The following is a 14,102-nucleotide window of genomic DNA, read 5'->3' as shown; positions in this document are numbered from 1 at the left end:
CCCCTCAACCCTGGTGATGTGTGTGTGTGCACATCAACGTGAATAGAAAAGGGGACAATAGCACGGATCATCTCCATCTCACCAACCACAGTCACATCACCCGGTGCACTGTACCGTCGCGTTCCCTCACGATAAGCCATATCTTCCTCTCATAATCCCTGTGTATCATCAGAACCTACTCACTCAATCAACTCACATGAAGTGTTATTTGTCACATGCGCCGAATACAACTGGTGTAGACTTCCCCGTTAAAGACTTGCTTACGAGCCCTTCCCAACGATGCAGAATTTAATATAAAAACAGTAACAGGAAGGAGGAATAAAGTGAATGACAATACTGGAGCTACATACAGGAAGTCTCATTACCATATCAATGTAGGGCTCCATACAGGAAGTTCCAGTACCATATCAATGTAGGGCTCCATACAGGAAGTTCCAGTACCATATCAATGTGGAGCTACATACAGGAAGTTCCAGTACCAGATCAATGTAGGGCTCCATACAGGAAGTTCCAGTACCATATCAATGTGGAGCTACATACAGGAAGTTCCAGTACCATATTAATGTGGAGCTAAATACGGGAAGTTCCATTACCATATCAATGTAGGGCTCCATACAGGAAGTTCCAGTACCATATCAATGTGGAGCTACTTACAGGAAGTTCCAGTATCATATCAATGTAGAGCTCCATACAGGAAGTTCCAGTACCATATCAATGTGGAGCTACATACAGGAAGTTCCAGTACCATATCAATGTGGGGCTCCATACAGGACGTTCCAGTACCATATCAATGTAGAGATACATACAGGAAGTTCCAGTACCATATCAATGTGGAGCTACATACAGGAAGTTCCAGTACCATATCAATGTGGAGCTACATACAGGAAGTTCCAGTACCATATCAATGTAGGGCTCCATACAGGAAGTTCCAGTACCATATCAATGTGGAGCTACATACATGAAGTTCCAGTACCATATCAATGTAGGGCTCCATACAAGAAGTTCCAGTACCATATCAATGTGGAGCTACATACAGGAAGTTCCATTACCATATCAATGTAGGGCTCCATACAGGAAGTTCCACTACCATATCAATGTGGAGCTACATTCAGGAAGTTCCATTACCATATCAATGAAGGGCTCCATACAGGAAGTTCCAGTACCATATCAATGTGGAGCTACATACAGGAAGTTTCAGTACCATATTAATGTGGAGCTACATACAGGAAGTTACCATTACCATATCAATGTAGGGCTACATACAGGAAGTCCCAGTACCATATCAATGTAGGGCTCCATACAGGAAGTTCCAGTACCATATCAATGTGGAGCTACATACAGGAAGTTCCAGTACCATATCAATGTGGAGCTACATACGGGAAGTGCCATTACCATATCAATGTAGGGCTCCATACAGGAGGTTCCAGTACCATATCAATGTGGAGCTACTTATAGGAAGTGTCAGTACCATATCAATGTAGAGCTCCATACAGGAAGTTCCAGTACCATATCAATGTGGAGCTACATACAGGAAGTTCCAGCACCATATCAATGTGGGGCTCCATACAGGAAGTTCCAGTACCATATCAATGTGGAGCTACTTATAGGAAGTGTCAGTACCATATCAATGTAGAGCTCCATACAGGAAGTTCCAGTACCATATCAATGTGGAGCCACATACAGGAAGTACCAGTACCATATCAATGTAGGGCTCCATACAGGAAGTTCCAGTACCATATCAATGTGGAGCTACATACAGGAAGTTCCATTACCATGTCAATGTAGTGCTCCATACAGGAAGTTCCAGTACGATATCAATGTGGAGCTCCATACAGGAAGTACCAGTACCATATCGATGTGGAGCTACATACAGGAAGTTCCAGTACCATATCAATGTAGAGCTACATACGGGAAGTGCCATTACCATATCAATGTAGAGCTATATACAGGGAGTTCCAGTACCATATCAATGTGGAGAGGTAGGAGGAATCAGAGGTAGATGTATACATGGAGGCAGGGTAAAGTGACTAGACATCATGATAGATAATAATAATAAGGTATTAGAGGTAGATATGTACATGGAGGCAGGGTAAAGTGACTAGACCTCATGATAGATAATAATAATAAGGTATTAGAGGTAGATATGTACATGGAGGCAGGGTAAAGTTACTAGGCATCAGGATAGATAATAATAATAAGGTATTAGAGGTAGATATGTACATGGAGGCAGGGTAAAGTGACTAGACCTCATGATAGATAATAATAATAATAAGGTATTAGAGGTAGATATGTACATGGAGGCAGGGTAAAGTGACTAGACCTCATGATAGATAATAATAATAAGGTATTAGAGGTAGATATGTACATGGAGGCAGGGTAAAGTGACTAGACCTCATGATAGATAATGATAATAAGGTATTAGAGGTAGATATGTACATGGAGGCAGGGTAAAGTTACTAGGCATCAGGATAGATAATAACAACAACACATTTTAAATAGCCAGGCTGCCATCTGAAGAAAAGGAGAGAAGAGAGGAAGCTGGAAGTGGTGTGAAGAATCAAGCTCCCCAGGGAGGGAGGATAGCTTGGGGGGTGTTTGGGAGGATAGCGGGGTCTCGTATTACAAGTGGTTTGTATGTAATCCAGGACCAACGTAAAGGGGATTTGGGTCTAGAGCTAGAGCTCAGTGCTGATTCCATAGACCGAGAGGCAGAGAGACCGAGAGGAAGAGAGACCGAGAGGGAGAGAGACCAACAGAGAGAGAGAGAAAGAGAGAGAGAGAGAGAGAGAGAGAGACAATAAAAACCCTCCAACCCAAAAAGGCATGTGGTGTTGATGGTACCGTCAATGAAATGATCAAATATACAGACAACAAATACCAATTGGCTTTACTAAAACTCTTTAACATCATCCTTAGCTATGGCATCTTCCCCAATATTTGGAACCAAGGACTGATCACCCCAATCCACAAAGGTGGAGACAAATTTGACCCCAATAACAACCGTGGGATATGCATCAACAGCAACCTTGGGAAAATACTTTGCATTATCATTAACAACAGACTCTTACATTTCCTCAGTGAAAACAATGTACTGACCATATGTCAAATTGGCTTTTTACCAAATTACCATACGACAGACCACGTATTCACCCTGCACACCCTAATTGACAAACAAACAAAACAAAACAAAGGCAAAGTCTTCTCATGCTTTGTTGATTTCAAAAAAGCCTTAGACACAATTTGGCATGAGGGTCTGCTATACAAATTGATGGAAAGTGGGGGGAAAACATACAACATTATAAAATCCATGTACACAAACAACAAGTGAGCGGTTAAAATAGGAAACAAACACACACATTTCTTCCCACAGGGCTGTGGGGTGAGACAGGGATGCAGCTTAAGCCCCACCCTCTTCAACATATATATATCAACAAATTGGCGCGGGCACAAGAAAAATCTGCAACACCCGGCCTCACCCTACTAGAATCTGAAGCCAGGAACACAGCACCCCGGAATTAAAACACTATCTATGCTCTTTTCCTTACTCTCGCTATGTGTGTGTGTCTGTGTGTGTGTGTGTCTGCCGGGAATATTTGTGTGGGAGTTTGAATAATAATGACTATTTCAGTTGGTTGTTTATGAGAGTGTGTGTGTGACAGCAATGTGTGTTAGGAGGTAATTGCTGTAGCTCTGAAGAGCCTCCACAACACTGCAGAGCGCGGTAGACTGCAGGGCTGTGAAGGTCATTAGTTCTACCAGCCTCGTAATCAGATATGGAACGTTCAGTTAAGAACCGTAATGAAACGTCTGCTGTTGATCTCTCACTGATGGTCTCCACGGCAAGCTAGGAGAATATCTGGAGGAATAGCTAGAATCTCCCCTCTTCTTCCTCTCTTCACCCCGCCCTCATTTAAACACCACTCTAGGAGAATAAGATCGCTGAAATATCCTCTCCTCCCGCCACCTCCTCCTTGTTGGCGCTCTGCTCATTCCACTAGCCTTCTCAGACTGTAACCCAGAGGGCAGATTAGAGGCGGTCTAACCTGTAACGACGTTCGCTGTGACCTGTTGTTCTCTGACCGGTTTTATCATTTGTCTCCCCTAGTCCCCCCCCCCCCCCCCCCCCCCCTCGTGTGTAACCGCCTGTAATCATCATCTCTGAGACGTTGTCGGTATTAGAATGGCCATCTTTCAGGCTCTGAGGTAAACCGAGCAGTACTGAAGGAGTAGGGGGGGGGGGGGGGGGGGGGGACTTGAGTGTTTGTGAGCTTGTTTGTGTGTGGGTGAGTGTGTGTGTGTGTGTGGCAGCAGTGTTCACTGGTTTAGTCCATCATTGTAGTGTTGTAATAGCAGCCAGATGTTGTGTTGTAATGATGCCTGCGCTCATCCAGATAGGTTTACTTAAGTGGGATGATTAATTACCCAGGAGGGTAGCATATGGGAGAGAGAGGGATTGAGAGAGAGAGAGAGAGTGAGAGACTCCAGAGTCCCAGTGAGCATCAGTACATTTTACTGAACACAATATTCTGTTGTTGAACGTTTCTTGTGTGGGGCTGACATCTTTTTGTCATCTTTGTTTGCGCAAACCTGTAACTAACTGTAACTAACTCACAGGTATTTTCCTTTCTCCATCAAACTCCAAATCATTAACCCTTCCCCATCTCTTATGTCCTCTCCTATACAGAGCAACCGCCCAATCACCACCAGCAGGGCCAGTCCACGCTGCCGCCAGCCCCGCCTCCCCACAAGCAGCAGCCGTTGGTCACCGCGCTCAACCACAACTCCCTGAGCAGCCGTAACCGTAACCCCAGCCCGGCCCCACCGGCCGCCCTCCCCGCCGAGCTGCAAACCACACCCGAGTCCGTGCCGCTGCAGGACAGCTGGGTCCTGGGCAGCAATGTGCCACTGGAGAGCAGGTAAGATTTGAATATACTAAAAAAATACATGGCAACTGTATTAAACATGAATTAAGAAAACATGGCTACCCAAATCTCAAATCTGGTAACAGATTGCTTTAAATCAAGGCATTATGGATTATAATATAACATTAGCATACCTTGAAAATATAACCAGTGATAGGCAACTAAATTCAGCTGCGGGATGATTTTTGTCAGAGCTGAGGCTAGAACATAATTATAATTATTTGTACACTTCAACTAAACCCAACAATAGATTGTATTTGAAATTAACAATAAATTCATACCTTGATTGCATTTAGACATGATCACAAGACTCTTTTTTTATTTTGAGAATACCTGGCAACCCAAACCTCCAATCTGGCAAGGTAGTCAACCTTGGGAACCATGCCTTAGCTAAACTGGCAAACCAAAACTAGTTAAAGTGGGCAAACTAGTATTCGTACGTAACATTCAGCCAATTTGACAACCCTTACCTCAGCCAACCCATTAACTATACTGATTGGTGACCTTGCAAATCAAAGCAGAGCCTATCTGGCAACCCAAACATGTACTGATGTTTCAACACAGTGAAACTAAAGCAAGAAATCCAAAATCAGAGAGTAGAGTGAGTGTATTTCTTTAGTGTAACCCTCCTCAGCTCTAGTCTTCTTTAGAACTAGGATAATACAGAGAACACACACACACAGAGAGAGAGAGTGCGAGCACACACCCTGCTCAGACACAAAGGCTTTCCTCTCACGTGTTATTGTACAGCTTTTGGACTTGTCAATCAATGACTAGGGACACATTAGAGGGAGATTTAAACACACACACACACATTGATTTGTGCCTCTGCTGTATTATTAGTAGACTGCAGTCTGGCTCAGGTGTTATAGTGTTAATGGGTCTCTTCCGCCACCTCCTCTCTTGTTATCTCTTCCTCTACCTTCCCCCTGTTTCAAACAGTTACCTGCACGGTTTATTCATGCTTTCATTGTTACACGATACAACAAATCTCCCTCCTGTGTGTGTGTGTGTGTGTGTGTGTGTGTGTGTGTGTGTGTGTGTGTGTGTGTTTCTGTATGTGCCCTTGTGTGTGTGTTTCTGTGCTTGTGTGTGTAGCTGCCAGAGTGAATGTGTGCGTTTGAATCTATAAGTTACGGGACGCTACTCTTTTGTGAGCGCCCTCTCTAACCCCGACCTCAGATCCAAAAGTCAATTTGTACCTATTTGTATCTTTTTTTGTCCAGAATGTTTCCCACCCTTCTTCTCCAGAAAAGGGATGAATGAATGAAAGAAAAAGAGGAGAAGAAAAAACCCTGAAATGGCTATGTAACATTACAAGGCTGCAATAGAGGGATAGAGGGACAGGACAGTGTAGCTGTAGAGTTAAGCAGGGCCGGGGGCCTCTGGGTGATATGTGTGTGAAAAGCCCTGGCTGTATAGTTTTATATTTTATGACCAGAGAAGTGCCAGGCCAAACAGTGTGTAAAGGGACCCTTGAATAACACACCTGGCTCTCCTAAGGGAGGCCCTGTTTCTCTCTCTCACACACACACACACACACACACACACACACACACACTCTCATTCTCTCTCTCTGTCTCTCTGGCCTTTTATTTATGGTTCATCTGTCTCCAACACCAGGACAAACCATAACCCCAGACCTCATCTGCTACAGGCGTGTCGGGCAGCTGGAGATCGGAGACTAGCTGGCGTCATGTCCCTCGCCATCCATTTTCTCTTCCTATATGTCCCTCTCTCTCTCTCTCTCTCTGTCTCTCCTCCTGTCCATGCCATCCTCCTGTATGACCTTGGTTGTCCTCCTCATCTCTTATTGACAAAACAATATGTATACATCTATTATTAATAAGAGAGGCTTAAAGCTTGTGTTACTCCAAAACCAAACCCCCCACCACAGGGAATACAGTTCCACCATGGCAACGGGGCCCAGGGGGAAGGAAAAAACACAACACAGGAATGCAGCGGTCAATTCAGAGCCAGTGGGATAGTCCCGGTTCAACACCATACCATGACCCTCTGTGTGTGTGTGTGTGTCTGTCTGTCTGTGTGTGTGTGTGTGTGTGTGTGTGTCTCTGTCTGTCTGTCTGTGTGTGTGTCTGTCTGTCTGTGTTTGTGTGTGTGTGAGAGAGATCCTCCCTTGCTATGTGTAGGAAGACTTTTAACCCAAGCTCTGGCTCCAACATGGACAAATACTACAGCACAGGGTACTCACAGTATCAGATTCCCTCTCTCACTTGCTTTGTAGGCACCTTTTCAACACGTTTGGCTCACACTAGCGGATTTGAGCACTCCCTGTCTGCATCCCAAATGGCACCCTATTCTCTATAATGTTGTTCAAAAGTAGTGCACTTTTAAGGGAATATGCCAGTTAGGGGTGTGTGTGTGTGTGTGTGTGTGTGTGTGTGTGTGTGTGTGTGTGTGTGTGTGTGTGTGTGTGTGTGTGTGTGTGTGTGTGTGTGTGTGTGTGTGTGTGTGTGTGTGTGTGTGTGTGTGTGTGTGTGTGTGTGTGTGTGTGTGTGTGTGTGTGTGTGTGTGTGTGTGTGCGCGCAAAGGGAGGTAGTGGTCTTGTTTCGTGTGTATACACAAGAGCCTGTCAGGGAAATAAACTAAACGGTGAACTTTCTTGGCAGCCGGAGTCGTAGAAGTAGAGGAGAGAGAATATTTTGAGCCCCGGTACTGAAAATAGGATCAAAATGTGACGGTGGGATTTGATAAATGATCCCCCATCACAAATTGAATCGCAAATCAAGCGCATCATTTCTAAACCAGACATTATTCTTGACATTGTGGCTCGAGAAGAAATGATGAAAGAAAAGTGTAATCATTCAAGGGTAGGAAGGAGAGCTCTCCAGTCTTCAAAGGTTCTCTTTCTCTTTCAGAGGATGTTGATGAGCAGGTATCATCCCTTTTAAGGTTTTATTGGAAACGTAGTTTGCCGACGAGGAGTATTTTACTACACATCATCTCATCTTACATCATCTTGTTTCATGTTGGCTCCTTCTGTGAAGTCCTCTTTAAATCTTCTCAACTATGGTGGCCGGCCTGGCAACAAAGTAAAGATCCTATATATAAAAACAGAAATCATTCTCTATTGACAGCATGACGTGTAATATATACAGTGCCTTGCGAAAGTATTTGGCCCCCTTGAACTTTGCGACCTTTTGCCACATTTCAGGCTTCAAACATAAAGATATAAAACTGTATTTTTTTGTGAAGAATCAACAACAAGTGGGACACAATCATGAAGTGGAACGACATTTATTGGATATTTCAAACTTTTTTAACAAATCAAAAACTGAAAAATTGGGCGTGCAAAATTATTCAGCCCCCTTAAGTTAATACTTTGTAGCGCCACCTTTTGCTGCGATTACAGCTGTAAGTCGCTTGGGGTATGTCTCTATCAGTTTTGCACATCAAGAGACTGACATTTTTTCCCATTCCTCCTTGCAAAACAGCTCGAGCTCAGTGAGGTTGGATGGAGAGCATTTGTGAACAGCAGTTTTCAGTTCTTTCCACAGATTCTCGATTGGATTCAGGTCTGGACTTTGACTTGGCCATTCTAACACCTGGATATGTTTATTTTTGAACCATTCCATTGTAGATTTTGCTTTATGTTTTGGATCATTGTCTTGTTGGAAGACAAATCTCCGTCCCAGTCTCAGGTCTTTTGCAGACTCCATCAGGTTTTCTTCCAGAATGGTCCTGTATTTGGCTCCATCCATCTTCCCATCAGTTTTAACCATCTTCCCTGTCCCTGCTGAAGAAAAGCAGGCCCAAACCATGATGCTGCCACCACCATGTTTGACAGTGGGGATGGTGTGTTCAGCTGTGTTGCTTTTACGCCAAACATAACGTTTTGCATTGTTGCCAAAAAGTTCAATTTTGGTTTCATCTGATGTCACCTGACACATGTTTGGTGTGTCTCCCAGGTGTCTTGTGGCAAACTTTAAACTACACTTTTTATGGATATCTTTAAGAAATGGCTTTCTTCTTGCCACTCTTCCATAAAGGCCAGATTTGTGCAATATACGACTGATTGTTGTCCTATGGACAGAGTCTCCCACCTCAGCTGTAGATCTCTGCAGTTCATCCAGAGTGATCATGGGCCTCTTGGCTGCATCTCTGATCAGTCTTCTCCTTGTATGAGCTGAAAGTTTAGAGGGACGGCCAGGTCTTGGTAGATTTGCAGTGGTCTGATACTCCGTCCATTTCAATATTATCGCTTGCACAGTGCTCCTTGGGATGTTTAAAGCTTGGGAAATCTTTTTGTATCCAAATCCGGCTTTAAACTTCTTCACAACAGTATCTCGGACCTGCCTGGTGTGTTCCTTGTTCTTCATGATGCTCTCTGCGCTTTTAATGGACCTCTGAGACTATCACAGTGCAGGTGCATTTATACGGAGACTTGATTACACACAGGTGGATTGTATTTATCATCATTAGTCATTTAGGTCAACATTGGATCATTCAGAGATCCTCACTGAACTTCTGGAGAGAGTTTGCTGCACTGAAAGTAAAGGGGCTGAATAATTTTGCACCCCCAATTTTTCAGTTTTTGATTTGTTAAAAAAGTTTGAAATATCCAATAAATGTCGTTCCACTTCATGATTGTGTCCCACTTGTTGTTGATTCTTCACAAAAAAATACAGTTTTATATCTTTATGTTTGAAGCCTGAAATGTGGCAAAAGGTCGCAAAGTTCAAGGGGGCCGAATACTTTCGCAAGGCACTGTGTATATTTTTAAACAGAAATATTTCCATAGTTGACAGATCACATAAAAGAACAGCTGCATCTTTTAAGGTAAATAATTACACAGCGTTGTCTAAGAAATGTTCAAGAGATGCCCATTTCTTATAAGCTTCAGATGCTGTCTCGGGTCTTTCGTCAACTTGCTGCACGACAATATTGCTTCATTTTTGTTTCGTTTTTTGGCTTCCCTTCCCTCCATCTCAGCTCAGTTCTTATATATACTTTTTTTTTGCAACAATGAAGCCACAGTAAAGTAATATAGCCAGATATACTAAAGACAGGGTACATTAAAATAATGACAATTACTCACACACTCATGACGCACACACCCTCTCACCACTACCCACTTAGAGAACGGTCTCCGTCATAACCGTTTAACTCAATAAGCCCACTTCAACCACCCTCCTCCTCTTCTGTTACCATTACTCATATTAATTTAATACTGAGGACATAAAGAGAAATGCTAACGTTAACTAGCTCCTTTCACCATGACAATAACATAGCAAGCCCTGTTGTGGAGACACTATAGCTAACGTTCGCTAGCTCTTTTCACCAATTACATCTAAAGCCCTGTTGAGGAGACACTATAGCTAACGCTAGCTAGCTCTTTTCACCAATTACATCTAAAGCCCTGTTGAGGAGACACTATAGTTAACGCTAGCTAGCTCCTTTCACCAATTACATCTAAAGCCCTGTTGAGGAGACACTATAGCTAATGCTAGCTAGCTCTTTTCACCAATTACATCTAAAGCCCTGTTGAGGAGACACTATAGCTAACGCTAGCTAGCTCTTTTCACCAATTACATCTAAAGCCCTGTTGAGGAGACACTATAGTTAACGCTAGCTAGCTCCTTTCACCAATTACATCTAAAGCCCTGTTGAGGAGACACTATAGCTAATGCTAGCTAGCTCTTTTCACCAATTACATCTAAAGCCCTGTTGAGGACACACTATAGCTAACGCTAGCTAGCTCTTTTCACCAATTATATCTAAAGCCCTGTTGAGTGTTCTAGTGTTCCATCACCTTTGCTACTTCATCTATTGTCTCCTCCAATTGAGATCTTGTATAGAGTCTGGTTTAAGTCCCACTCAGTGACGGAGAGCTTCAGTTCTCTCTGTGAGGTTCTAAGAGTGAGTCTTAGAACCTGTGTACGTCACCGACCACATAACGTGGTGGTGCTTGATGCATTCAAAGACCTCTCTCTTTCTCTCTCTCTCACGTCTGCAGATGAATAACTCTCTATACACACACAGGGTCCTCTCAGCATGGTCAGTGAATAATAACAAAAGGATTGCTTCTTATATACCCCGACACACACACACACACACACACACATTTCCACATTGGGGAATCCCGACCCCACAACTTCAACAACTCTAAACATAGCCTCTGAGAGCAAGTAGATTAAGGCCAAGCAGGGTGTGATCGACAACCCTGATTTAGGAAACAAATGTGTGTGTGTGTGTGCGTGTGTGCGTGCGTGCGTGCGTGCGTGTCTTAAATGTCTCCTTGTTATCAGCCTACCAGAATAGACTGTAATTAAAGCCTTTGCCATAAACCTAATGCTTTATAAACTTCCCCTGCAGAAAGACAATAAACTCCAACAGTGATGAACTGTTCTTTTTGATGCCAATATATTGTATTTTACTACACTTTCATTATGACAGTATATCAACAACAGCTTTTATACAATATATTGTATTTTACTACACTTTCATTATGACAGTATATCAACAACAGCTTTTATACAATATATTGTATTTTACTACACTTTCATTATGACAGTATATCAACAACAGCTTTTATACAATATATTGTATTTTACTACACCTTTCATTATGACAGTATATCAACAACAGCTTTTATACAATATATTGTATTTTACTACACTTTCATTATGACAGTATATCAACAACAGCTTTTTAATTCAGCAATATCAACCATGTGAAAATTTTACCTCTATTTGAAATTGTACAAAATGGCATTAATAATGATAATACTGCAATACAAGTCTCTGTAAATGATTTGTACCGTGTTACAGACATGCATACAAATCATAATTATGATCCATAACTTCACGTAACATATATCTCGGCTTCACTGGCTGGATTTCAGCCCAGGGGTTATTTCCTTTAAACACTCAGTGAATATCAGAGAGACAAGCTTTTCATCAAAGACACATCATTCCACTATCATGTAGAGAAAATGAGAAGGTTAGATCAACACCATTGTAATGGCTTGATCAACTGCTTCTTAAAGTCACGCATTTATTTAAAATATCTCTTACTTGAATTCTTCGCACCATATTCCTCCTTAGCTCATAAAGGGAGAGAGACGCGCACACACACAGGCACAATCATACGCACACACACGCACACACACACTCATAGCTCCTAGAGAGAAGAGACAGACAGACGCCATATCATATGTACACTGAGGTTAATCTCTTCAGACTAAACACACACCAACTGTGGTTTGCCTTTAGCTAACCCACACACACAGCCCCCGACCTCACCAGCCCCAGACTATCTATAGAAACACAAGGAAGGCTATGTTCTCCAGTCCTGTTCGTGAGTCGACTGGCTAATATAGTTTGTACAAATATTTACAGCCTGGGGGATTAAATACATTTTGCCCCCGGTAACATTGTGAGCGATAAGCTATAGCATCACCATCCCATGAATGCCAATTATGGACATTGGCAAAGAGCCATACACCTATAGGAAGGAGCTGATGATACGAGGCGGGGGTTCTTCACTTTTCTTTCTTTCTTTCTTTCATTCATCTGTGGTAGGTAGCCTAGTGGTTAGAGCCTTGGGCTAGTAACCGAAAGGTTGCTTGATCAAATCCCTGAGCTGACAAGGTAAAAATCTGTCGTTCTGCCCCTGAACAAGGCAGTTAACCCACTGTTCCTAGGCTGTCGTTGTAAATAAGATTTTGTTCCTAACTGACTTGCCTGGTTAAATACAATTTTAAAAATCAAGTCAAGCCATGGTGTCAGACTCTGTGCTCTCCTGCAGCTTTGTGGCTGTAGTCATCAAATTAATACCTTTTAGCTTTAATTTGACATTTTTGTATTTCTTTGTGGATTGCATAGTACTTTTTTTGTGGATTGATAGTACTTATGTCAGGATAATGAACATGTGAAGTGATGATTTTGGAGAGGGACATAATGAGAGTGGAGAGATTTTGAGTTTTAAATTAGTCAAAAAGTAGATGGATGGATGGATGGAGGGGGAGGCCCAGGTGTTTGAGAGCTGTTTTGTGAATGAGAGATGGATGGGTATAGCATGACAGAGGTATGAGTGGAGGACAAGGAGGGGTGGAGAGGAAGATGAAGGACACGTGGATAACATTAGAGAGAGAGAGAGAGAGTCGCGGCATGGAGCAGAGATGAAGGGATAGAACAGGGGTGTGTGGGTACTCGAGAGGGTTGGATTAGAGATGGGAGGATGAGAGAGAGAGGAGTGTGAAAGGTCTCATTCCGAGGTGATAATCCCTCATCACTCAATCCGCGACTCATTATCATTCTCACCTGTTGTGTCAGAAGACAGCCTCCCTTGCCTGTCTCACACACACACACGCATCATAGACACACAGAGACACGTGCATACACACACATCTCATGGACAAACACACACACACACACACACACACACTCCTTTGCCGCTCCATACCTTTCTTGTCTCTTTCCCTGGATCAGCTTTCATTAGCCCGGTCTGCAACTCAACACCTAGATTTCACGACAACTATGATTCCCCCGCCCCTTTACGTTTCTCCAAGTAGCTCAGCCTCTTGTCTTTTCTCTGAGCCTGCCATGTTGCATTAACTTCCCTTCAATGTAATGTATATGCTCTGGGGAAAAAAACAATAGAATGTGTTGACATCGCTAACCTGCTAGTTCTAGCTATTGTACAGTATGCCCGCATGCTAATGCTAACATGTCCGCCCTACAGCCTCATGCTAATGCTAATATTGCTTTTCTATCCTCTTGCTAATGTTAACATATCATCTATATTTTATTTTATTTAACCTTTATTTTTACTAGGCAAGTCAGTTAAGGAGAAATCCTTATTTACAATGACGGCCTACCGGGGAACAGTGGGTTAACTGCCTTGTTCAGGGGCAGAACGGCAGATTTATACCTTGTCAGCTCGGGGATTCAATGCTAACACTAACATTAGCGTGTTTAGGACATCAATGCTAATATAGCTTATTTATGGCCTCATGCTAATACTAACAAACTGTTTATTCTCTATGGCCTTGTGCTAACGCTTACATAGCTTATATATGTCAACAGGCTAACGCTAATATTATTGTCTCTATGGCCACATGCTTATGTTAGCGTCTCTCTCCTCAACCCGTTGTTGGAGAGCTCTGGAGATGTGGAAGGGGATATGGGGGGATTAGCATAGTAATGCTGCACAGCG

At 42.8% G+C, this 14,102-nt stretch overlaps 1 protein-coding gene across 21 annotated transcripts in view; it reads left to right on the top strand.

Annotated features, from left to right (window-relative positions):
* Positions 1–14,102, top strand: part of LOC110533185 (teneurin-3) — a 411,381-nt gene that overhangs the window by 252,034 nt on the left and 145,245 nt on the right. For all 21 annotated transcript variants that reach the window (XM_036933615.2, XM_036933616.2, XM_090187570.1 and 18 more), the window contains one exon: positions 4,685–4,916. In XM_036933615.2, coding sequence (XP_036789510.1) covers positions 4,685–4,916 — 232 coding nt within the window. The remainder of the gene's footprint in view (positions 1–4,684; positions 4,917–14,102) is intronic.

Source organism: Oncorhynchus mykiss, chromosome 10 (assembly GCF_057628025.1).
Source record: "Oncorhynchus mykiss isolate SJ-2025 chromosome 10, ASM5762802v1, whole genome shotgun sequence".
In the NCBI taxonomy this organism is placed as follows: Eukaryota; Metazoa; Chordata; class Actinopteri; order Salmoniformes; family Salmonidae; genus Oncorhynchus; species Oncorhynchus mykiss.
The sequence above is the reverse complement of the archived record's forward strand: the minus strand, read 5'-3'. Positions and strand labels throughout refer to the sequence as shown.